Source organism: Marmota marmota, unplaced genomic scaffold (genome assembly GCF_001458135.2).
Source record: "Marmota marmota marmota unplaced genomic scaffold, marMar, whole genome shotgun sequence".
Taxonomy (NCBI): domain Eukaryota; kingdom Metazoa; phylum Chordata; class Mammalia; order Rodentia; family Sciuridae; genus Marmota; species Marmota marmota.
This window is the reverse complement of record NW_026000174.1, coordinates 30,864,091-30,890,423: the sequence shown is the minus strand read 5'-3', so window position 1 is coordinate 30,890,423 and position 26,333 is coordinate 30,864,091. Positions and strand designations below refer to the sequence as shown.

At 46.5% G+C, this 26,333-nt stretch overlaps 2 protein-coding genes and 1 long non-coding RNA gene across 3 annotated transcripts in view; 1 reads left to right on the top strand and 2 right to left on the bottom strand.

The window, feature by feature from the left end:
• Igsf22 (immunoglobulin superfamily member 22) overlaps positions 1-12,739 on the top strand; it is a 20,098-nt gene extending 7,359 nt beyond the window's left edge. The window contains exons 9-22 of the mRNA XM_015477694.2: positions 25-297; positions 1,176-1,460; positions 2,110-2,234; positions 2,316-2,457; positions 2,577-2,873; positions 3,966-4,268; positions 5,117-5,290; positions 5,496-5,624; positions 6,603-6,899; positions 7,594-7,682; positions 7,880-8,072; positions 8,817-9,116; positions 10,141-10,470; positions 12,161-12,739. Of these exons, the coding sequence (XP_015333180.1) occupies positions 25-297; positions 1,176-1,460; positions 2,110-2,234; positions 2,316-2,457; positions 2,577-2,873; positions 3,966-4,268; positions 5,117-5,290; positions 5,496-5,624; positions 6,603-6,899; positions 7,594-7,682; positions 7,880-8,072; positions 8,817-9,116; positions 10,141-10,470; positions 12,161-12,231 (3,008 nt within the window). The 3' untranslated portion in view covers positions 12,232-12,739. The remainder of the gene's footprint in view (positions 1-24; positions 298-1,175; positions 1,461-2,109; positions 2,235-2,315; positions 2,458-2,576; positions 2,874-3,965; positions 4,269-5,116; positions 5,291-5,495; positions 5,625-6,602; positions 6,900-7,593; positions 7,683-7,879; positions 8,073-8,816; positions 9,117-10,140; positions 10,471-12,160) is intronic.
• Positions 8,471-26,333, bottom strand: LOC125612078. Its single transcript, XR_007342374.1, has 2 exons — positions 26,284-26,333; positions 8,471-11,624 (listed from the first exon to the last, which is right to left on the bottom strand). It is a non-coding gene; the product is annotated as an uncharacterized LOC125612078 (long non-coding RNA).
• On the bottom strand, positions 13,845-18,165 carry Tmem86a (transmembrane protein 86A). The gene is made up of 3 exons (XM_015477693.2): positions 18,047-18,165; positions 15,703-15,967; positions 13,845-15,357 (listed from the first exon to the last, which is right to left on the bottom strand). Exons 1-3 carry the CDS (start codon positions 18,065-18,067, stop codon positions 14,921-14,923), a joined length of 723 nt encoding a protein of 240 aa, XP_015333179.1. The 5' UTR covers positions 18,068-18,165; the 3' UTR covers positions 13,845-14,920.

Here is a 26,333-nt window from a genome sequence, read left to right as displayed (position 1 = left end):
AACCTCCCCCATTCTTTGCTGCAGATGAGCCACTGAAGATCTTAGGAGATCTGAAGCCACTAAAGGTGACAGAGCGCCAGACAGCTTTGTTTGAGGTCCGCCTCTCAAAGAAAGAGCCCAACTTTGTGTGGAAGTTCAATGGGAAGGAGTTGAAGAGGGATGACAAATATGAAATCTCAGTGTCTGAGGATGGTCTGACCCACACACTTAAGATAAAGGATGCCAGACTCAGTGACAGTGGCGAGTTCTCTGTTCAAGCAGGGAACCTGGTACAGAAGGCTCAGCTCACTATTGACCGTGAGTGGTTGGGGAAGAACCTGAGCGGTGGGCTTTGTGCCATAGTAACCTCTGCAAGGGGAATCATACATCCTCCTGTCCATTCGTTCATGTGACAGGTACTGGGAAGAGGGTTTTCTGAAAACTCCTAGTCTAGTAAGGGAGGCAGGTGTGAAAATAACTAAAATAGCAGTTCTTGGGCTAGGGATCAAGACATGCTGGAGTCTTATGAGGAGGGATATCATGGAAATTATTATGGCTTTAACATCATATCATACAGCACATTTATGTTGCATTCCAATATTATTGCTAGTTTGGAGATTTGTACATGATGGTAGGTACACCAATGAACATGTTACTCACATGAATCACAACTGGGATCTGCCACATGGAATCATCACTGCTGTGATGGAGACAGTTATAGAGGCCATGGGAGCACAAGGAAGGGGCACCACCTGGCAATGTCAGATACTGATATGATGAGGTAATGCCCAAGTCTTAATAAGGAGAACAAAAAGCAATTCTGCTTTCAGAGAAGGGGGAGAGAAAAAAACATCCCCAAGAGAAGTACAGCAGGTTCAAAAGTTCAGACATGGCAGGTACAATATCAGAGATCTTGCCTGCAGTGCTGTAGAAGTTGTTATCCCATGCTACATAAGAGGAAACTGACAGTCAGCCTGGTAAATGAGGTGTGTGAAATCAACAACTGAGTAAGGGAAGAGCTGGGACTCTCCCTGCCATGCAGTTCCTTGGGTCACGTATTGCATAAAAACATACTCAATGTGTCAAGTTCTTACATTTTCTAGGGCCAAAAAGACGGCAAAGCAGCATATAATTGCACTAAAAGGATACTAAGAGTTTAGGAATAGGCCAAAGTATGTGTGTCTTTCTATCTACAGGCATCCCCATAAAGTTTGTGAGCACTCTCAAAAATGCACGTGTGAAAGAGAAGAGTCGTGCATGTCTCGAGTGTGAGCTGAATTCCAAGGATGTGACACTGAGATGGAAAAAAGATGGGCAGCTGCTGGCACATGGCTCCAAGTATAGCATGAACCACGAGGGCAAGCGAGCAGAACTGATCATTGAGGATGCACAGCTCAGCGACGGTGGCGAGTACACTGTGGTGGCCATGCAGAATGGGGATCCCACTGAATACTGTAGTACAGCCACCCTCACTGTGGAAGGTACACACCCACCCCGTCAGCCCACACTACCAACCCACTAACCCAGAAATTTCCTTATCCAACAATCTCAAATCCCCCATTCCTTGAACATTCATACTTCTTAGACCATGATCCTCCCCCATTTTCCAGATTCTATCCCAAATTCTTTAACTTCATCTTTTACTTCCAGATTCTGAACATCCCCAGCAACCCTGACCATCCCCTACTCCCTAAGTGTAACCATTCCTCATTGACCCTGACCAACCTCAACTCCAATGACACTAGGCATCCCATCGACCAACATAACCACAACTAAACATCCAAACTCCACTCATCACCTGCATGTACATCATTTCTGTCTTCAACATCACACCCTAAGTCCCAGCCAAGCATCCTCCACTAATCAATTCCCCCATTAACCATCTCTCAGTCTTCCTGGCTGCCGTTTCCCAAAACACTGACCTTTCCCCAAATCCCCTAACACCTACTTGCACCAGCCCCCCCACCCCCACATTGACCATGGAGCAATCTACAGACCAAGGCCAACCCATCTGTTCATCATAAATGATTTTGAAAGACACCTAAACCCTAACTGCTCCCACTACAATACCATCAGCCATTTTCCCATGAATTCCTTCCCCCTGAGTCAGTCCAGACCCTTTCTTCCCAGAGCGCCTGGCCACAGTGAAGAGCGGGATGTCCGACGTTCACGCTGCCACTGGGAGCCCAGCAGAACTGTGCGTAGTGCTGAATGACGAGAAGGTGGAAGGCGTGTGGCTGAAGGATGGCAAGGAGGTTGGAGGCAGGAGTCAGGGAAGGGGCAAAGGAGATCTACCTGGCCCACGCTCTCACTCACTCCCACCCCTTGTCCCCTAGATCACTGACTTGCCGGGTGTGCAAATCGTGAAGCAGGGTGCAGTGCACAAGCTCATCTTCCCCAACATGGGCCCGGAGCATGAGGGCAAGTATACATTCCGAGCCAAGGGCGCCGAGAGTGAAGCCTCGGTATTCATCGCAGGTAAGGTCCTGTCCAAGGAGTTGCAAGGACTCCTGGCCTGCCCACATGCTCATGGCCCCTCCCCACTGACCCCTCCCCATCCTTGGTGGGCAAGCCTGCCCTGCTGCCCTCCTCTACAGATCCTCCTGCCATCGACCCCTCAATCCTGGAGGCACTAGCTGCACACCCTGTGACTGTGAAGGTAGGCCACACGGCCCACATAAAAGTGCCTTTTCGGGCAAAGCCACTGCCCAAAGTGACGTGGTACAAGGACGGCATGGAAGTTACGGAGGAGGAACGCGTGTCCATGGAGCGCGGGGAAGACCAGGCACTGCTCACCATCTCAAACTGCGTGCGTGAAGACAGTGGCCTGGTTCTGCTCAAGCTCAAGAATGACTACGGCACAGCCACAGCCACTCTGCACCTCAGTGTGCTGGGTAAGGGAAGGGCCTGGCAGGACTGTCTGGAGGCACTGTCTGCCCAGCACTCAGGGCAAGCGGCAGGCTGGTGAGGAGGACCACCACAGAGTTGTTTGGTCAGGGGATGGGGCTGAAGTGCTGACTTAGCAACAAGAGGACCACTTCCAAAATTCCTAAGTAACCCTGGTCAAGTGGGCTTCTCAAGCCTGTTTCCCACCAGGAACGGGTGATGTTTTTCTCCCCACATTATCAATTTTTAGTGGTTTTAAAGTGTATAACCAGTGCACAGCACAGAGTAGAATTTTCAGTATGTTATTAAGTATTATTCTTGACTGAATAACAAAGACATGGCTGGAAGTTTAGGAGAAAATGAGGAGAAAGAGAGGTGGGATTTTAGGAATGGAGGTGAGGTTCACTGGGAAAAGTGGTGAGGTGGGAAAAGAAATGGAGTGAGGTGGAGGTGAAAGGGTAGGGAAATAAATAAAATGGGAAATCTGGATGGGGATGGGACTGGGATTTGGGATTGGTCTGAACATTGGGATAAGGAATAAGATGAGGAGCTGGCCTTAATGAACTTATATTCAACCTCCAATATATGCACACCCTATCACCACCTCCCCTGCCTGCAATTCCACCACTGTGGGGTAGAAAGGTTTGGGTTTTAATTCAATTCAGCAGCAAGAATGAGTGCCTCTTCTGTGTTGTCAGTGTTGGAGATGCAGCGATGAAGTATCCCCAACAGTACCTCAACCCAAAAGGGATAGACAAGTAATTATAGGGTAGAATGTGATGCCAGAAATCACTGGTGTTCTGGAAGCTCAAAAGAGGGAGAGAACTTGTCAAGAAAGATACCAGAGGACCAACCAAAGCAAGAGTTCCCAGAGGGGTGCAGTCCACCCATTTCTATCCAGGCAGGAGGTTCAGAGGGCAAGGATCAAATTATTTTGGAAAGTCTTAGGAGGAAGGCTAATGGACACAGGGAAAAGCAAGAGATCCAGAAAGCTCAGAATCCATTTATGCTTCAGGCTGGCCAGACATCTGGTGAGTGGGAGGAGCCTCTTCTGATCCTTTGCTTCAAAGCCGGATTGTAAAGCTGTTCTCTGTCCTCAGACCGCCCCAAGCCTCCGCAGGGCCGAGTGGAGTTCCTGGAGCTCTCGGGTAATTGTGTGCACATGAAGTGGAAGGCCCCCAAGGACAACGGAGGACGACCTGTGACACAGTTCATAGTGGAACGGAGGGCAGTTGGCAAGAAATCCTGGATTAAGATAGGCGAGGTGGATGGCAAAGTCACCAACTTCTCCACCAACAAGGTGGAAGAGGGAAAAGCCTACCAGTTCCGTATCCTGGCAGTCAATTCAGAGGGTGTGAGTGACCCCCTGGAGACTGACGAAGTATTTGCAGGAAATCCCATAGGTCAGTGAGATTGCCTGGTACTCAGGGGCTCAGCCAGGGGTCAGGCTGGGGTCTTTCAGCCAGTGGGGAACACTGGACTATGGGGAATTCCACAGGATCATCTAACTGACCCGTGAAATAGATTGATTGTAGAGGAAGAAAAGAACATAATTTCGGGCAGGAATTCTAAACTTTTTCCTGTCAGATCACATATGCAACATATCCCCTTGGGTATACCTAGATATGCACAATTCCAGAGAACTAACTTCACTTTTTTACCATTCTAGATACCATCCTAGAATCCAAGGGAACATAATGTCACTTTAGGGATAATTTTGAAAATACTCTTCATATTTTCCCAAAGAAAACCCTTAACAATATGGGCATTTTAATTATGACTGCTAATTAATTACTTGCTACACCCCTCCCAACTGATTTCCAGGTCTCAGTGTGTCAAGACAGTAGAATGAAAACTGTAGCAACGGGGGTCACATGGTTGGAATGTTTAAGTCAGTGATCATTACTCTTGGCTGTATATTAGAATCACATGGGGTTTTTAAAAAATGCTAATGCCTGCACTCTACCCCAGGCCAACTAAATTAGAATATCTATAAGTAGGACCCAGACATTACTGGGTCCTACTTCTAGACAGGGCTTCTAGATAGGATAGGGTTACTTCTGGAGTTAGAAGTAATCCCAGAAGCTCATTAGTTGTCAGTGGTGGATTTCCTTTTATACCCTACTTGATGATAAAGTACAACCAAAGTTAAGTATCAATCAGGTTTTTTTAGGGGAAAGAGGTCAACATGGGGGAACAACAGTCTCTGTGCTCCCCTCTCCTAACCTTTGCCCTCTCCATGGCTCCATAGAACCCCCAGGTTTTGCCTCCCAGCCTCAAGTGACTGATGTGACCAAAGAAACTGTGACCATCACATGGAATGCCCCTACCCAGGATGGGGGAGCCCCAGTGCTTGGCTATATTGTGGAGCGAAGAAAGAAAGGCAGTAACTTGTGGGTACCAGTCAACAAGGACCCTGTACAGGGTAAGGTCCTTGGAGCAGAAGCTCAAGAGGGACCAAAGGAAATCTTGCTGAGGGGACCCATTGCTACTCTGAATTTCTGCTTTCCCCTACTCTTTTGAGTATTTTAACAGCATCTCATGACCTCCTCTTCTAAGATATCTCACTTTTTGACCTCTCACTCCATGGATGCTCCTGGACTCATAAACCCTTCATCTCCCCATTTTAGGTACCAAGTATACCGTGGATGGTCTCCTGGAGGACACAGAATATGAATTCCGAGTTATAGCTGTGAATAAGGCAGGCCCTGGACAGCCCAGTATGCCATCCAGTTCAGTGGTAGCCAAGGATCCTGTTAGTGAGTATGGGGCTGCCAGCCTCAACACATAATAGAATTAGCTCATAAAGCACAGAGAGAATTTCTTCCCTGGAAAAGTCTGATAGAAGAGATCATACAGGCTCCTTCATTAGAAACTTCCAGGCTTGTGGAGGGACAGGATTCACACACAAAATAAAGCCAGCTGGGCTCAGTGGTGCACGCCTGCCTGTAATCCTAGTGACTTGGGAGGCTCAGGCAGGAGGATCAAAAGTTCAAGGCCAGCCTCAGCAACTTACTGAAGCCCTAGAGAACTTAGCAAAACCCTATCTCAAAATAAAAAGTTTTTAAAAGGGCTGGGGAAAATGGCTGGATATTCAATTATTTAAGTTCAATAAAATATTTAAAATTTTTTTAAAAAAGGGCTGGGGATGTGGTTCAGTGGTAAAGCATCCCTGAATTTAATACCAAGTACCAAAAAAAAAAAAAAAAAAGGAAAGAAAATAAAGATTGAGCATCAGGAATAGTGAGGAGTCAGTGTGGGAAAAGTTATTATCAAGCTTTAAACATTTCAGTCAGGTGAGGTAGAAAAGGTATGTTGAGGATTGAGTGAGGGTGTTGGGGAGATGATTAGGAGGATGAGTTTAGAAGATGAGGTCATGGTACTCCCTATAAATGGATATAGTAGAAATGGTTAAAGGTTGGTGTTTTGAATGTATGGGTTATGTGAATTTGTGTGAGGAATATTAAATATTAACTTTAAAGATGAAACTATTGAATTGGTAAAAGAATTGAATTTGGAGGTTGTTGGGTGTGAAAGGTTGAGTTTTAAGGATGTGAGCTATAGGAGTTGGTAGTAGAAGTGGTAAAAGTTAGGGTCCAGGAATATTGAGGGTGGGAAGTAGGCATGGTCAGGTGAGGTAGTAAAGATATTGTTGAGATTGAGTGAGGGTGTTGGGGAGATGAATGGGAGGGTGAGTGGGATCAGTTGGGGACTGACTGGATGTCTGTCCTATCCAGAACCCCCAGGCTTGGTGCAGGGACTGCATGTGTCTGATTCATCCAACTCGAGTATTTCCCTGGGCTGGCAGGAGCCTATAGAAGGAGACCCACCCTCTGGCTATATCCTTGAGATGCGGGCTGAAGACAGCAAGGAGTGGTCCAAGTGCACAAAAATCCCCATCTCAGGCACCTGCTACACAGTGGGGGGCCTGACTGAGAGGCAGAAGTACTTCTTCCGTATCCGGGCTGTGAATGAAGCTGGGGTTGGGGAGCCTGTGGAGCTAGATGAAGGGGTTCGTGCCATGCCACCACCAGGTAAGGACAGAGAGGGCTGAGGGTTCAGGCCTATCATTCTAGCTCCAAACCTTCCTCTCAAGGGTCTCATCCCACAGGGGGAAATTGGGTGGTGCTATATCAAGACAGAGTTATCCAAAGTAGCCCCAGCTACTCAGGAGGCTAAGGTAGGAGGATCACTTGAGCCCAGGAGTTTCAGAGCAACTTGAAGAACATAACAAGACCCCATTTCAGAAACAAAAAGAGAAGAACAAGGAAAAGTAATCCAGGGCTATAGCTATAGCTCAGTGGTAGAGCACTTGCCTAGCATGCATGAGGCTATGAATTCAATCCTCAGCATCTCGAGAAAAAAAAAAATTCATTTTTCACTTGTGCCTTGTACCTGGACAGAGTTAGAAGTAACCCCAGAAGCTCCCCAGCTGAAAAACATAAGCACTCATTGTGTGCCAAATATTATCCACTGTGAGCCAAGGGCAGTGTCAGGGATATAGAAATAAACAAGACACAAGACCTGCCTTCTAGGATCCTACATAGTAGTAGAGGGAGACTGACAGGAAACAAATAAATGCTTCACAGTGTTGCTGGGCATCTATAGATCTGATGTCCTTTAATGGACCCAGGAAAGAGCAGAGGTTGGGAAAGCTTTGGAGGGAAGTCTTAAACTGAATCTTCTGGAAAGAGGTCCATGCCCTTACTTCTTTCTCTTCCATCTCAGCTGCCCCAAAGTTTGACCTCAGTGCACGGCTGAAGAGTCACATGGTGGTTCGTGCTGGGACAGCTCTCTGCATCCATGCAGCCTTCTCCGTGAGTTGTTGCTGACCCTGGCCACCATATACCCTCCACATAACCAAGATGACTATTGCAGACATCATAGTCTCTGCCTCTGACTCTGTTCCCCCTTGCCCAATTCCTGGCACTAGACTGGCAGGAGACTTCTTGAGAGGGCCTTCTCCCAAATACCATCTGGGTGATTGATGGTATCACCTCCTGTCACTACCCAGGGCTCACCACCACCAGATGTGATCTGGAAGAAAGATGGTATCACTACAAAGGGCCGGGAAACGATCACCAAAGGCAAAAACCATTCCCAATTCCTCATCAATAGCACCAAGCGCTCTGACTCAGGGGTGTATCGAATCTTGCTCCAGAATGAATTTGGAGAGGCACACTATGACATTCACGTGCATGTGACAGGTATGGACAGCAGGCAGAAGGCCCCAGGAGATATCCCTGCATATTCCAAATGTAGCTTACTGCTGTTTAAGCTCCTCCTGCTGGAAAGTGGGCCTTAGGTTAAGGAAGCCTTCTTTGACACTATAAAGGTTTTATCACCTTTGCCTAGTGATGAGGTTTGATTCCCCTCTGGTTCTCAAAGGCCCGATGCCCCTCTGGTTGATATTCAACTAGGACCAAGCCATTGTTTCAGTTTCTTCAGTCTTATTTGGTGAGCTTTGGGACATGAGAATATGGTCAGCAGAGAGACTAGAGAATGGGAGAGGGGCAGGAAGGACAAAGGGAGATGAATCCATGAATAACTGGAGTGACATCTTAGAGAGAACAGGAAGCTTTATAATAAAGCTCTAAGCCTCCAAAAGAAGAAAAGATAAACTTTTATTGAGTAGTAGTAACTCCATGCCATGCAGTGTATCCATTATTCCTATGAAGCAAGTAGTCATTGTTATTCTTCATAGTGCAAATAAGGAAATGGGTCTCAAAGAATAACTTGCCCAAGGTCACAGGGCTACTAAATGTCAGAGTAACATTTATGTTACTGTCAGAGTAACAGAATGAGGCTTGTCTAGCTCCAAGACATCTGCTGCCTATGAATCAAAGAAGAGAAGTGCCTCATCCTTTTTTCCAGTGGGCTGGGCAAGTAGGTAGGATAGGGACATAATACTTCAGCCCCCAGGTAGCTGATAGACTTTCTAATTGTTCCAGATTTCCCCCGGCCTCCTACAAACCTACAACTGTTTGAGGAGGTCCCCAACACAGTGACTCTGACCTGGAACCACAGCCCTGATGTGCAGGAAGATGGTGATGCGCACTATGTCATCATGAAGCGGGATGCCAGCAGTCCCACATGGTTCACGGCAGCTGAGCGTGTCTTCAGCAACAAATACACAGTGACAGGGCTGCTCCCAGGCAGAAAGTACTATTTCAGAGTGGTAGCCAGGAATGAAATTGGTGACAGTGATCCACTGGACTCCAAGGATACCTGGCTCGTCAATAAGGACCACAGTAAGTAGGGGCTTGAGGTTTGCATTACATCTGGGAGCCCTGATGGTGGGGATGACAAAAGGTCACAAAGGGGTATGCAAGAGTTGAGATAAAAATCGGAGAACCCTGGCACACACCTGTAACCTCAGAGGCTAGGGAGGCTGAGACAGGAGGATGGCAAATTCAAAGCTATCATCAGCAACTTATTGAGGACCTGTCTCAAAATAAAAAAATAAAAGAGTTGGAGATGTAGGTCGATGGTAAAGCATCCCTGGGTTAAATCTCCAGAATCCATAAACATATAAACAAAATCAGAGATCCATTGAGATGGAAGAGTTAATATCTGAGACACTGAGGAAAGTCAATGTTAGGGGTACTTATTAGAGAAGATATCTTAGGGGCATTTTGAGGGATGATACAAACATGGAGATGGGTAGATACCCTATTTTTGAGGCGGGGATGATGGCAGGGGGATAGGGTTGGGTAGAGAGGGGATTAGAGCAGAGACTCTAGGTCTGCTCTGAAGAGGGGCTTATAGGAGTGAGGGCTGGGGACTGACTATGAGGAGCAGGAATGAAGTCTGAGCAGGAATGAAGAGAAGAAATTTAGGATGGAGATAACAGAAAAAAATTGGAAATGAGGGACTAAATGGGACAGAACAGAGAATACTAGGCAATGGAAGCTAAAATGATATAGGGGAAGTTTGGAGGGGAGTTAGAGGCCAGGATAACAGCTTGAATACCCAGGTCTGATGAGTTGGCACTGGAAAGACATCTAAGCTCCTGGGGTCTGGGAGAGTATAAAAACCTGTGAACCTCCTTAGGTCAAAGAACTCTAGAATGGCTTGGGGTAGGGAGGGGTAGTGTGGTAGAGCCTTTAGGAACCAGTGTAACATCAGGGCTTCCAGAGTTGATGGTGTCTGAGAATCTGGTCCAAGTCCTTGGGGTTTCATGTAGGCTGGGTCTCCAGGTGCCTTCCAAGCTCTAAGACAGGGATGGCAGCTAGGGAGCCACTCACAGGCATCCACCCCATCCCTCCTGCACAGTTGAAAACCTGGACACCAAGCTGAAGCCATACCAGCAGAAGGACTGGCGCCACGCACCTCGTTTCCTGACTCCGCTCAAGTCACACATGGTGCTCCGAGGCCAGGATTGCACCATGACCTGCGCCTTCCTTGGGAACCCACGGCCCACAGTGACCCTCTACAAGGGTGATGTCAACATCACGGCCAACTCCAAGTTCTGGTACAACTCCACGAGTGGAGTATGCACCCTTGTCATTCCCACCTGCACACTAAAGGACAGTGGGGAGTACAGCGTGCTGGTGGAGAATGAACTTGGCAAGGACCGCAGCAGCTGCACACTTACCGTCTATGGTAAGGCCCCGAAGAGTCCATCCTGTCAGGGGCAGGAGTGCCAAGCAGTTATTTCAGTTTTGGGGCCATTAATCAACTCTCTTCATTTGGCTAGCACCATTTTTTATTCTAACTGCCATCTGATGGTGCAAATATTTTCAGGGTTCTTACCACTCTTGGATCCTCTCAATATCATTTGTTATGTTCCTGGCCCCTGCAGATGTAAGTTTGTGATCCTTTAGTAAGCTGTGTTTGCAACCTTTGGTAATCCTAGACCACCTTTAGAAAAGATGGTCACCAGACTCACCAACCACAATCGCTCTAGCAAGGTTCAGGAAGGACTCTGTATGTTTACAAGATTTTGCAAGTGATTCTGATGTGCAAACAAGATTGAAAACTATTGGTCTAGGGCAAGGACAAATGGAAGGCACAAACAGCAGAGGGACTGAATGCTCCCCTCCCTCTTGCATATGCATGTCTTATTTCTGCTCATATGTGTGCACATAGAGGGAAATGTTTCATTCCTTCCCACACATAGCCAGCAATGAACCCCAAAAAAACTAACCTCTTTGCTTCCTCTTGCTTAAATACCCCCCTAACTTTCCCCTGATCCTCAAAATAAAGTCCCTAACCAACAAGTCTCTCCCACTGCCCCTCCTCTCTCCATCCTCATCCTCTGTCACTCTGTCAACTCTCAGAGGTGAGTGGTGCTCAATTGTTGTGGTCTCCATGGTTACAGACCTCTTTCCATCCAGTTATAGATGCCTTTCCTTGGGGAAAGAACCATGTCCTTTGGCTCTGTCTCTCAAGTGCTCAGTTCAGTGGCACTGAGATAATGATGCCTCTGGAGTGGCTGCTAAACTGCACAGAACTAGGCCAGGGCAGGCACTGTGGGAGCTATACAGCTTTGATTTCACAGATAGAGAGATCCCTGATGATTTAACTCTGATTCTAAGCACACAAACCCAGGGCCCTGATGCCACCACTGACCAACCACATAACCATGGCAAACTTCTGGATTCTTTTATCTCACATATTTCATAAGGCTGTGGGGCTTCAGTGAAATAATACATGGCAATGCCTGACACAATGCATGGTTAAATATTCAGTGCTGAAAAAAATGGTAGCTCTTGCCAGGCGGTGGTACATGCCTATAATCCCAACAGCTAGGGAGGCTGAGGCAGGAGGATCACGAGTTCAAAGCCAGCCTCAGCAACAGCAAGGCGCTAAGCAACTCAGTGAGACCCTACTCTAAATAAAATACAAAATAGGGTTGGGGATGTAGGTTCAGTAGTTGAGTGCCCCTGTACCCAGTACCCATCCCCCAGAAAATGGCAGCTCTTGCTTGGCACAGTGACAAACACCTGTATTCTTAGTAACTGGGGAGGCTGAGGCAGAAGGATCACAAATTTAAAGCCAGCTGCAGGCATTTAGTGAGGCCCTAAGCAACTTAGCAAGACCCCATCTCAAAATAAAATATAAAAAGGGCTGGGATGTAGCTAGTGATTAAGCCCTCTAGGTTCAATCCCTGGTGCCAAAATAAAAAGGGACAGCTCTTGATCCCTGCCCTGCTTAGCCAACCCCAGATTGAGGGTCCCAAAGTCCAGTTCCCAGTTCCTGTATAGTAACATAGTAACTAAGCCCAGCAGTTTGTAGTTTCCCTGGCCCCTAGCATCATTAACACTAACAAATATTTGCTTTGACCTTTCAGACAAGGATGACAAGTCAATTCTAACATCAATCACTGAGAACCTACAGAAGAAATCAAAGCACCTGATGTGAGCTCCAGCCTGGCCCAGGCATCTGGAGGCTATTGTAATGTGGGGCTTCTTGGCGTTTCTCTGCATGGCCCCAGTGTACAAAGCCCAATTTGCTCTCTGGGGTATGTCAATGTAAACATCTGTGAAAGGACAGGACAATAAACTCACTGAGCTTACCCTTTACTACTCCTGAGAGTGGAGTACAATAGGGGCCTAGAATATGGATTCAAGTGTAAGATGAACCAAGCTCCAAAACCATCCACAAAGGAGTGACAACCTCCTTTTGACTGTGCCTTGACTTGCCTTCCCCTCCTCCACAGCCACACTGCACTCTCCCACTCCCCTCAGCATAGGGCAAGTCTTGAAGACTTCATCCTTTTCTGCATCCTGCTCAATCCCATTTCTTCACACACAGTAGGTCTGTGTTCAGCACTCTGAGGTTTGAAAGGATCAGGACTTTGCCTCTTTGGTGCCCAGGGGTCCCACTATTAAAGCTAGAAGGGACTCATCATCCAGTTTCAAATATTTTACAGCAGAATCCTTCTTTAAAATAAAAAAAAATCTTAAGTTACTGTAGTTGAAATTAGGATCATTGAGCCTTCTTCCTCTCCTTATTCCTTCCTGTTCTCCACCAGGGATCTCATAGAACCCTAGTTTGGCTGGGCAGGTAGCATACACCTATAATTCTAGATTCTTGGGAGGCTGAGATAGGAGGATCATAAGTTCCAAGCCAGCTTTGGCAATTTAGTGAAACCTTGTCTCAAAATAAAATAGAAAAAGGACTGGAGATGTATCTCAGTGGTACAGAGCCCCTGGGTTCAATCCCTAGTACCATGCAGGCAGGGGAAGAAATCCTTAGTTTGAGGCTCAGTGGTAGAGTTCAAGCTTAGTATGCATGAGACCCTAGATTCAATCCCCAGCACCACAAAAACAAAAAACAAAATACATGAAACCCTAGTTTGAAATATCATTGATTCACCCAACACCTATGAGACTTGAGTGTCCTATATCACATTCCCACAAATGTGTTCTACCAATGGCATATTCACCACCATCCAAGGCTTTCCTTTCTTCTTCAGGGTTAGGGCATTGCCTGTTAAAATGCAAATGCCCCTGGAGTAGTGTGACATGTTAATCTGACAGGGCTTTATGTCTAAAGTATGAATCAGCCAGTCTATTCCCATTCCTCCCAGCTGTTCAACTAAGCCTTAAGTCCCAGAAGAAGGAGATACTTGAAGGGAAATCTGGATCATTTGGAGCAGGCAGCAGGTCTGTGATGGATAGGGGAGGAGGCAGGCAGCAGTAGAGGACATTGGGTAACTAAAGGTCACCAATATTGCTGGGCACCTGTGCATAGGGAAATTGCATCAAGGACAAATTTGGACAATGGCAAACACTACCCTCCCCCATCCTCCTAAACTACCTCTCCTCATGCACACATGTGACCAGAGAAGGGAGACCCACTCCAACTAGCACAGTGTCAGCAGAACCAGAGAGCCAGGCTGGCGCCAAGATGCCCTGGCCAAGACTTTGACCCAGGCTGTGAGGACAGCCAGGGCCCCTGGCACCATGCCCCCACCCACTTTCCAGGACAGGCACGTGCATGCTACACAGGCAGACAAACAGGGGAGCCAGTGGCCCTTGATTTATTTTTATTTATTTATTTATTTTCATTTGGGCAGTAGAGGATGGAGTTGCCTCATCCTTCCTTCCCTTGCACTGAATGTGCCTTCGGTCTTAAGACCCTAGAATGTCATTGGAGCCCAGTGTAGGAGGGGCATGGAGGAAAGCACTGAGTGGGTATGTTGGGAGGAAAGGTGCCAGGCTCAGCACCCTTCGGTGGCTCCCTGAGGCCCTCTCCCTATGAGATTTTACAGACAGCAGGCAGAGACATATGGCAGAAAAACACACAGACTAGCTAGGAGACAGACTAGACATATACACCACACACATGCACACACACACACACACACAGCCTGGCCCTTTCCTTTGGCATGGTTTTTACCTTAGCCCTGGGAACAGGAACTAAGGGTGGTGGTATGGGGCCTGAGCTCTGGGCTGGCCTGTGAGTGAGATGGGATCAATTTTAATCCTTGGTATCCACAAGCTCCCAGACCAAGGAAATTCCTCTCCTGCCTACCCTTCACCTCCATAGTCACACTTAAAGATTGAGATTGTTCAAGTAACAAGGATAGACAAGGGGAAGGGAGATTCCATCTTCATCCAATCTTCCCAACTATGGGCCTGTTAAAAGGGCTTCAAGCCCTGGTCCTGGGTCATCTCAACACAGATTTCTCCCCTCTTTCCCTAGACTATACAGAACAGAAAAGTTGGGAGTGGATTCATCCAGCATTGCCACTTGTTCTAGGCATAAGAGATGAAGTCAGACTCTTTCACCTAGTAGGGGAAGGGGCGGGTCAAGAAGCTGAGCACCATTACCCTTCAGGAGGTCTTTGACAGTCCTGATGGGGTAGAGGTGGGGTGATGTTCTGGCTCCAGAAAGGAAGCTGCTTCTCTGAGTACTCGGCACTATCCTGAACCTCTAGCTTTGCTAGGGAGAACCTTCTCCTGCTTACCCCTTCAAACTTGTCAATTCCCAAGTGATACCGACTGCCCAGGCTGGCACTGCAGCCATCCTGATCCAGCTCCTGTAGGTTCCCCAGGGTCTGGATCCCAGCCCTAGGAGAGGGAGGTGAGCAGATCCTGGTCCCTCAGTTGGCCTTGTTCAGTCTATAGTCTTCCACTGGCTCCCGGCTCTCCACAGCTGACAGGGCGATGAGCATCTGAGCAGCATAGTAGGTGGACATGATGACTACCCGAGAGTATGGCACAGGAAAGCAGAACTTGTTCAGTGCAAGGATCATGTCTGAGATGATAAAGAGCAGTGCACCACTGCCTGCTGCCAGCTCAGTCCAGCGCCAGGCTGCCCCAGCCAGCTGCAGTCCTGCCATAGCTCGCCAGCCCATGAAGCTGATAAGGGCCACATAGACCCCCACCAGGTAGGTGAAGGCACCTGAAAGCCCTGGATAGAGGAGGGCATAGCACAGACCTGACAGCACTCCCATCACCAGGCCTGTCCGGAGAGCCAGTGGCCGCATGCCAAAGGCTGAGGCGTAGAGCATGTGAGTCACAGCAAACATCAGCAGACCTGGGAGTAAGAGGGGATAAGGGATGCTGAAGGCAAGCTTAGTAATTAATGAGTATTGGGGGGAGTAATCCAACAGATTTTCTATGGAAGTTAACAAGTGCAGGAAAATCCACAAAGGTAATGATCACCCCTACACACACACTCCCCTAAAGAACTTCAGAACTGATCACTAGAGTTCACCTAGTGATCAGGCAGTCCTCCAACAGGGGACCCCACACCACAAAAACCCTCTAACTCCCCCATTCAAAAGCTCCCTTTTCTAAATCCTTGCCAACCCCAAGACCCTCTTTCCCCCAGCCCCAGGATCCCCCCACCCCACCCCAGGCAGTTACTATGACCACTAACCGTGCACAAAGTAGCCCTGGTCTTGCCAGATGAGGAAGGCATCACCTAGGGCAGAGAAGATGAGCCCCACAAAGATGAGGATGGCGCTGGGGTGGGCCAGCAGGAATCCAAGGCCATGGGCCAGAAGGAAGAGCCAGAGGCAGAAGATAGGCAGGCACTTGATGAGGACACTGACCCACGACGGGCTGGATGAGGGTAGCCAGAGCACAAAATATACACAGGTGGCCTTGAAGAAAGGCACCAGTTTGGGTCCCTCACTCTTCACCTGGAGGATACAGGACAAAGGCAGCACTCAGAGCTTTGGAGTTCAGAAGCTCATAATGGGGCCCAGAGTCAGTACCTTCAACCCAGATATCCACCCTAGAGACAGGCCTATGTCCCCCCATACCACCCCAAACAGGGAAGGGTGATATACAGAAACCCAGTCTGGCCTGCCCCAACCCCCAGCAGAGTCTAAACAACCCATCATCACCCTGAGGCTCCATTTATTAGGAGGGGAAAGGGCTCCATTTGACTACTCTTGGCTCTGGGTCTGGGCCAAAAGCAAGCAGTCTTTAAGAAAGTGTCCCCTTCTGCAACCCAACATGCCTCCCCCTTCTGGTCCCCTTCCTTTTCCTCCCTAGGACCCCTTTAGCCTCTCACCTGCCAGCATCAGCACTACCCCAGCTATCTGGAATTGGAATGAAGTCAGTAGGAAACAGACACCCAGACTGGCCAACTCAAGATCCTCAATAATGAGGCCAGGACACAAGCTTAGGGCCTGGCAACACAAGGAATGTGGGAGGGTAGGCAGTGACAACCTCCTCCCACTCCAACTCCTCTTCCTTTTTGGCTGGTCTACTCCCCATTCTCCACTCTACCTGCCTTAGCTAAAGGTGGCATATCAAGACAAGGAGAGGTACTAAGGATGCTAGAGAAACAGACTCATTGGTTGGAAACAAGAAAAATGTCCCTGAAACACCAAGATTTCAAGTATCAGGGGAAGGAAGGTGCATGTCTGTCAGTCTTGTTTCCCAGAGAACAAGGGCAACTCAACTACACCAGAAAAAAGCAGGAAGCGGGGGTAGGATGGGGGTTCTTTTCCCAGCTTCTGATCTGGAGCCAGCAAACAGACTGGGAGATGGAGAACTGAGAGGAGGAAGTTAGAGCAGCTGACTTGGTCTCAGCCGGATTAGGGGGGAGGGTGGCAAAAGAAAGAAAGGTTGTACCCAACCTCTGCAAGGACAGTCCAAGCTGGAGGAGGGGACTGCTACAGATATTTTGCATCTGGGTTCCCTCAAGCTACATTCCTTGGGCTGCTAGTTCAGGGTCTTGGAGGGTGATTTGTAGAAGCTGAGGTTCCCTGTGCACTCACATTCTGCTAAAGTGATTGTGTCTCTGGCTAGGTGAGCTGTCCAACACAGGGCTTTGGGGAGACACTCAAGACTCCTATACCACCAGTTACCCGGGTATGGATCAGACGTGATAAAGGGGACTAGGAAGAAGCAAATGAGTGGTACAGGGTCTAAGCCTGCTCTTTCTCTGCCAGAGGTGAAAGCAGGGAGTAAAGATGAGTTCCTCTACTCCCTGGAAATTTCCTTATCAAGGCTGGTCAGGGTAAGGGCATGGCCAGAGGAGGAGACTGGAAGGGATGGTCAGCTTCACGACATCCACTTGTCAGCCTGTCAGAGCATCAACTGTCCTCTCCATCCTCCTCCCCTAGTCCCATATTTTCTGAGAAACTGGCATTAGGTGGGAAGACCAGTACTAGATACAAGAAGGGTGGGGAAACACAAAAAAGGTTCAAGTTGAGAAAGTCTGAAAAGGAGGCGATGTCAAGAGAGAATGACCCATCTTCCCTAGCACATTATCAGGATTGCTTAGATTCAGGGGCGTCCTCTCCTGCGCCTCCGACTTGTTTATAACGTGAGGAAGAGGAGAAGACCAACTTGGGACAGGATTCCCGAGCGGTCCCAGTCGCCCTCCGCTCCGCCCTCTCCCACGCCTTCCTGTGGTCCTCCTACGCAGAACCCGTAGGCCCTGGGCAGTCCTCCCCCTCTCCCAGGCCGCGACCCCGTCGACCCGCGCCAGACACACACAAGTCAACAAAGTCACGCTTCCGAGTCACGTGCCCAGTGTTTTCCTCCCTCCCGCAAGCGGGCGGGAGGTTGGGGGGCGCTCGGAGGGCGGGCACAGCTGGTCTGGGGAGCAGAGGGCCGTGACAACGCCCGTCTCACGCTGGGGGAAGCCGGCCGCAGCGCGACCCCTGCCCCGCCTCACCCCAAAACAGTTTGGCCTGCGACAGCCCGGTCATCAGGCCAATGGGGTCTGGCCACACGGGACACTGGCTGGCTCGTTCACTCACCACAGTGAACGGGGACACCATGGCGACCGCGGCTGGNGGGTAGCCAGAGCACAAAATATACACAGGTGGCCTTGAAGAAAGGCACCAGTTTGGGTCCCTCACTCTTCACCTGGAGGATACAGGACAAAGGCAGCACTCAGAGCTTTGGAGTTCAGAAGCTCATAATGGGGCCCAGAGTCAGTACCTTCAACCCAGATATCCACCCTAGAGACAGGCCTATGTCCCCCCATACCACCCCAAACAGGGAAGGGTGATATACAGAAACCCAGTCTGGCCTGCCCCAACCCCCAGCAGAGTCTAAACAACCCATCATCACCCTGAGGCTCCATTTATTAGGAGGGGAAAGGGCTCCATTTGACTACTCTTGGCTCTGCCCTGGACACATTTTCTCATAACCCAGGAACAAAAGGCAATGAAAGGCAGACTCTCTGCAGCCTTTAAACTTGCAGTCCCTGTAGACACAACTGCAATTAGATACAACTCTGAGTACAAATACATCCAAATGGACACACAGTGGTCAGCAGACATAACCTTCAACATGAGAAGAGAATATATATATAAGTACACAGAAGCCATAGACCCATAATTGTAACATATATGCAAACACATACAGAATCACAATTACACTGAAAAAGTATAGACACAAAACCATCAACTGTGGATTGACCCCTACCACAATCACCCCCCAACCCCTTTTTAAAAATTTATTTATTTATTTATTTATTTTGGTCTGGTACTAGGTTTGAAGGCAGGGGCGCTTTGCCACTGAGCTACATCCCCAGCCGTTTTTAAAGTTTTTTTGTTGTTTTATTTTGTTTTAAGATGAGATCTTGTTAATTGGCTGAGGCTGGACCTCTATCCTTTACCACAAAAACAGACAAACATGGGCAAGCAGCAGCCCATAGACCCATAATTCTAACACAGAAACAAACAGTCATACTCAATTGCCCTTAGACACACACCTCTCACAACTCAGACAACTGTAACACATACACACACACAAAAAAAAAAAAAAACAGGAATGACATGCATAATTGAGCACACTTAAGAATTCAGAGTGGTGCAAACTAAATAGGTCAGAAATACAAACTAAGTGAATTTAATGTTGACATTACGTAGACCAAAGGTACAGAAGCACATCTGGAACTGTATGAGTTCAGACTCATGGGCAGACTGGTAGGTAATTAAATGGACTGAAATCTAGTCCCAGTTTTGATTGCCCTGTGATTTGATGAATCTCTTCTCTCTGACTTGACTTACTCATCTGTGAGATAAGTGAATGATCTCTAAGCTTCTGCCCAATTCCACCTGACATGTGTAGGATGGGGAAAGGAAAGGGCTGCTGGTTTCAGAAAATTTAAATCCAGCAGACTTGCTGCAGTAGAGGAGCAGAAGCTGTGTTTCTGAATTTGGGAACTGGGGAGAAAAGAATGACCAGACCTAGTTAGCAGTCATCAGGAGTATCATCCTGGAATGGTGACATGGAAGCCCCCCTGCTGGAACCCAGCCTTGTACTGTCCCAGGAGAGTTGCACAGATTGAAATCTCCTGTGAGCCCCTTCCACAATAGGTCTCGTCCTTTGTTTTCTGGGCCCTACCCACCTTTTCCTAAGCCTGTGCTATTGACCTGACACCCACTCAAAGAAGAAATACCCCTCTGCTAGTGACAAAATTGACAACTAGAGTCATGCTGAGAGTGGTGGTCCATACCTGTAATCCTAGCAACTCAGCAGGCTAAGGCAGGAGGATTTCAAGTTCAAGGCCAGCCTGGACAACTTAGGCCCTGCCTCAAATTCCTTTTTCTTTCTTTTTTTTTTAATTTTGTGGCACTGAAGGTTGAACCCAGGGTCACTTTACCACTAAGCTACTTCCCCAACCCTTTTTATTTTTTTATTTTGAGACAGAGTTTTGCTAAATTGCCAAGGCTGGCCTTGTACTTGCAATCCTTCTGCCTCCTCATCCCGAGTTGCAGAATTATAGGTGTATGCTACCATGCTGGGGAAATAGCTCAGTGATAGAGCACCATGGTACAATCTCCAATGCCACAATAAAACAAAATAGCCAGAGATTCAAAACCTGATGCAATTAAGTGTGTGAGTCAAGACTTCTCACAGACAGGATGGGAAGCAGCCACCCACAGCCATTGGCTCCTCCCCTACAGGCACTTCCACCATAGAACCCTGTGGCCAATGAACTCTGCCTGCTCTGTTTTCTGTTTTCTCTGTTGTCAGGGGCTGTGAGAAGACCCCCTTAAATGGGGGACTAGAATTGCTGTCTGGCTGGCTGGCGTGCTCTCTCTCTCTCTCTCTCTCTCTCTCTCTCTCTCTCTCTCACACACACACACACACACACACCCCTACAAAATGTGCTGCTTGTAAATAACACTGGACTGAGAGAAATACTGTACTTATTATTGGTCCCTCCTTTTCTGTGACTTACTAGTTGTATAATTACCATGCCATCTTTGAAGTCTCAGTTCCCTCATCAAGAAAATGGAGGACTTATACAAGAAGATAGGTGCAAACATTCCAGTTTTCCTGTTCCACCCTCCAATGTCACTTAAGGGATAGTTCTCAAACCAAGAATAGCCAAGGCAGGGTATTTTTCATTTCTATGAACCTTCATTTACCTAATTATAAAAATTGAGACAGTTGGACTGGGAGTATAGCTAAGTGGTAGAGTGCTAGCCCAGCGTGGGAGAGGCCGTGGGTTCCATTTGCAGCACTGAAAAAGAAAACAGGAAGAAAGAGAAAGAAGGTGGACTTTACCAGTGATTCACAAGCAGGGCCTATAAAAATTCCTTGGGAAGTTTTTAAAATATAAATGTCCTTGTCCCACCCTAGCCTACTAATTCATAGATTTTAATAAGTTTACATACACAAATACTTAAACATACAAAATATGAGATCTATCATTGTTATCCACAGGGTTTGACTCAGTACTTGATTACCCAATAGGCAAACTAGCCATATATATGTGTCACTCACAAAGCTGAGACATCTTCCCTCTATGTTGGTTATTCTTCATTTGCACTCCCACCAAGATCCATTCTTGGTCTTTCAAGATCTACCAGACTCTTTTATTCTAATCCTAACATCCCGCCCTGGGAGTCCAAGCTCTATAGGATATATTACCATGGTTCACCAGGGGTCTGGCTTCTAATGGAGTTCAGCTAATGAGAGTCAGAGACCAGTCTGAGCATGGGAGGAGAACAGATAAAGTCTGCTGAACCAGTCTGAGAAACTGGCAGTTCTAGAAGCTGTGCTCCTCCATTGTTAGCTCCAGGCTCCCTTCCTGAACCTTCAGGCCCAGGGTGGTGTCCTGAGCTAGTTATGTCATTAACATAGACTAAACATGTATGTGTCTTTACGCAATGTCTGAACTTACTGAATAACAATAAATTCACAGGCTATACCACTTTCAACAGTGGCAGCTCACTGAGTACCTGTGGGTCACCTGATAGTCCTAAACTGGGCAATCACAATTTTTTATTTTGTTGTTGTGGTTGTTTTGTTTTGTCTTGTTTGAGACAGGGTCTTGCTAAGTTGCTAAGCTGGCCTCAAATTTGCCATTCTCCTGCCTCAACCTCCCAAGTTGCTGAGATCATAGGCTTGGGCCACCATACCCTTTTATTCTAATCCTAACTACAAATATCTAAAACACTCAAGTCTCACATTACACTTTGCACAATGATATATATATATATATATATGTGTGTGTGTGTGTGTGTGTGTGTGTGTTACAGAATGGCTAAGAAAGTGTTAAGGCAGCCACAGAGATTTCTGAGGCTAAACTGAGAGCAAAGCCAGAGATCAGATATAAATGCAAAATATCGCTGAAAGTGGTTAGATAAGATTACAAATGAGCCAAAGATCTTGTTCAGAGCACAGAGCTGTCAAAGTGCAGGAACTTACTCTAGGTCAGAGTGTCAGCTTCTTATGTCAGCTTGGAATGGGCCTATGCAGGTTGTCATGGGCTGGAGAAACCATGCTGTGCTAAAGCCCCTGGACAGAGGATAAAACATTAATTGCTATAGAAATTTTAAGGGCAAGGCTCATGACAGATGACCAGATGACAGGGTCAGTGTGCCTCCTTTTATGGACCCCAGTTGAGAGGGTCACTTCATTCAGTGGTTGGGTGTGTTCCATAAGCTCATGGACCTGGTTTTTCTGAAATGAGTTTGATAAGCCTGTGCATCCATATGTTTCTGATTAATTCAGTAAGTTCACAGGTGGTCATTTTTATTTGCATGATTAATTTATTTGTGCCTTAGGTTGTGGTAGGCTGATGGTGGTTGTTAACTTGGTGGTTGTAGATATAGAGTCATTCTACCTCAGCACTTGTACACAAAATGGAATAACTCATGGCAAACCACTGCCAGCTTGAACACTGCTATTTGATTCTTTGTAGAATAACCCAGAGCAGGGTTACTGCTCTCTGCAGTGGCAGGGCCTCTTCATCCATGACTGATTTTTTTTTAACCCTGTCCACATCTGTGCAGATAATCATTAAATTCTCTTCAGGTAAATTCTTGAGGTTCCAGCACCCTGATTGATACAGGCACCAACAAACCATTAGCCCACTCCAAAAAGAAAGAGCTTTTCCTAATTTTATTCATTTGGGTAAGATTTTATTTGTTCTAAAAATCAATTTTATTTACTATTCAGTGTTTTTATTTTGAATTGCATATTTCAGGGGCAGAGAGTAGAATAGAGCTGGCTGAAAATTGGCAATCCTTCCTTTCTTTTTATTAATTTTTTTTAATTTTTTAACTACATGACAGCAGTGGAAAGCATTACAATTCTTATTACACATATAGGGCACAATTTTTCATAAATATGTATAAAGGTATGTTCACGCCAATTTATGCCTTTATACATGTACTTTGTTGTTGTTGTTGTTGTTGCATTACAATTCTTAATACACATATATACCACAATTTTTGTATCTCTGTATATAAAGTATGTTGACACCCAATTCAAGTCTTCATACATGTACTTTGTATAATGATGTCCATCACATTCCACCATCCTTGCTAATCCCCTGCCCCCTCCCTTTCCCTCCCACCTGCAATCCTTCCTTTCTATACCCAAAATGACTTCTTAGCATGGTCTTTTTCATGCAGCTTTGAATTGTCTCTGTATTTGTGTCTTCTGTAAGAATATGAGCCCTTTCACTCATTCATCCATCCAACAAAATGTTTACTATGCATCTAATATGTCTTTGAAATGCTAGAGTTGAAAATATTGAGTAAAATGCAGACTCTGTCCTCATGGAGCTCACAGTTCATGCAGACAGGAAGGTAAACAAGTGATGCAGTATGGCAACTGAAATAGTTCAGGTATGAAGATATGTCACAGGTGACATCAAAAAGATATCAGGAACATTCATTGCACCTGTCACGGTTGAGGAAGCTGGGGCTAAATCTAGAAGGATGAGTTGGTCTTAATTAAGCAGACACCAAGGTTATGACATTGACAGAGGAAATTGGATGTGGACATAAAAGCATCAGAGAGCTGGGTGTTGTGGTGCATACCTATAACTCCAGTGACTCAAAGGCTGAGGCAAGAGAATTGCAAGTTCAAGGCCAGCCTCAGCAAATTAGCGAGGCTCTAAGCAACTTAGTGAAAACCTTTCTCAAAATTAAAAAAAAAAAAAAAAAACAGTGAGGGGTGGGCTGGGGATGCAACTCAGGGATAAATGACCCCTTGGTTCAATCCCCAGTATCAATACTAATACTAACAATAATAATAATGGCATAAAAGAGACTGAGTTCAAAGAAGTGCCTCTAGTACTTGGATGAGCAGAAGAGTCAAAATGGAAAGACTACAGAAGTAAGCATGAGCCAGGTCAGGAAGGCCCTTGAATGTTCTACTAAGGAAATTGGACTTGACCTTGGCCAATTATCTTCTGTTCCTTAGTTCTCTCGTTTGTTCTGATTCTCATATACCAGAAACATGGACAATGCATAGAAGAATAATCAACCATCATTCTGGACTTGCCCTGCATCCTCCTGTGGGGCTTTCTCAGTGGCCACCTCCATCTCTGACCTCCATAGTTTTGCCTCAAGATAATTTCTCCTCACTTAGATTGCCCCATATGAGATTGTAATCCACCTCTAAACTGTTTGCCTTTTTCCAGACTGGCTGCCAAAGATCTCAGCTAATTTCTCTGTGTCTGTACCACCCTCAGAGCACTTCTAAGCAACTCTCAGAATCCCTATTCCTAGAAATCTGGGGAGGCAATTAGAAATGTTGAGGGTGTCACAAGATTAGTTTTGGTAGCCGTGTGTGTGTGTGTGTGTGTGTGTGTGTAGGTGAGTTGATGAGTTGTTAAAAAGCGAGCTGAATATGTGTTAGCCAAGTGCAGGTGTTTGGGAGGAGCTAGATACAGATCTATACCTCTGTCCCATTACCTCTGTCCCATAAGGGAAGACCAGTGTAGACTTAGAAGTCATAGACATACTGAAAGCTCTGTGGATGTGATTAACCATGAAATGGTCTTGAGGGAGTACAGAAGGACCAGACCAATTCCTGGGGCAGTGGGGTGAGGGGGCAATGGCACTCAAGGGAATGGTAGAAGAAAGAGAACAAAGTGGAACAAATACACAGGTAAAAGATATATTGACAGGAGACCCTCATCATTATACATGTATAAAGATGTGAATTTGGTGTCAACATACCTTATATATAATCAGAGATATGATAAATTATTGTGTAATGGTGCATTAAGAATTATAATGTAAAAAATAATTTAAAAAAAAAATATGTTGACAGCCTAGAAATGTAGCTCAGTGGTAAAGTGCTCCCCTAGCATGTATGAGGTCCTAGGTTTGATCCCTGGTACTATGCCCATGCACACATGTACTCATATACAAAAGATATGCTGAGGAGGTATCTATTACAACCACATGTACCCAAATTCCAAGTATACTAACAGGGAAAGAAACAGACATATTCAGAGAAGTACACATTCATGCAAATGTTTTGTGGTTTTGGTTTTGTTTGTAGTACTGAGGATCAAACCCGGTGGTACTCTACAACTGAGCTACAACCCCAGACCTTTTCATTTTTTCTTTTTTCATTTGAGACAGGGTCTAAGGTACTGAGGTTGCCCTCAAACTTACTATCCTCCTGCAGCCTCCCCACCAGTTGTAATTATAGCATGCACCACTGGGCCCAGCTGATCTGTGGTTTTTGTGATTTGGTTTCTTCCTTCCAAACAGGTGACAGCTGGTGGTTCTGCTTCTCTTCTGTGGTGAACCAGAAGTTTTGCAGACAGAGAACCATGACCCGTTATCATTCTTAACCCTATGCTCCATGGTCTTTGTGAGGTTTCACACCCCAAACCCCAACCTAGGGCATTCCTACAGGCCCCTTCTGCCCTTTCTTCTTCCAGGAACCAACCCAGGAATACCAAATGCTAGTGTCACCCATTCTCTGAAGACAACCATTCCAGAGTGCCTTTGTCATGCTGGAGTCCATTTGGGTCAGGGAAATGAGCCCTGGAGTAGCCAATGTGACGCATGATGCAGGGTGGGTTCCTGGAAGCAGTTATGGACAAAAGATGTTAGCAGAATTCACCTTTCCAGATCTGTAGTGAGGGCTAATTTTTCATGCTGTCCTGAGATAACACGCAGGGAGGGCAGGATCCATGAGGACATTATGGATTTTTTGATTAGACTGTGGGTTTTGGGCCAGACACCCCAGGGCTTAAAGTCCAGGCTTTTTATCTACTATGTACCCTTAGCAAATTATTTAACTTCTCTGACTCTCAGTTTCCTTTTATATAAAATACAAAACCTGGCAAGGGTGGTCTGAAGGGGAGTTCGTTAATGTTGTACCACATCCAGCACAGTCCTTCACCCCGAAATGCTTACTCTTCCCCCCCCACTTTTTTTTTTTTGGATAGATTGACAAGGGCATTGTCAGGCCTTGAGGCACCAGTCGATTTTTCTAACTATAAATTTGCCAACTAAGGGTCTCTTAATGAGATTCATTACCAGGAATGAGCCAGAAGGGATTCCTTTCACTGTAGTATGTGGGATTTGATGACCTTCAATACCCGAGCTTCCAGAGTCCCAGGCTCTGTGAAATCTTTTTGGTTTTGGGTTTTTGTGGTATTTTTTTTCTTGTCTGTTTGTTTTGTTTTTTGGTTTTTTGGAACCAGGGATTGAACCCAGGGGCACTCTACCACTGAGCCATATCCCCAGCCTTTTTTTGTATTTCATTTAGAGACAGGATCTCACTGAGTGGCTTAGGCCTAATTGCTGAGGCTGGCTTTGAACT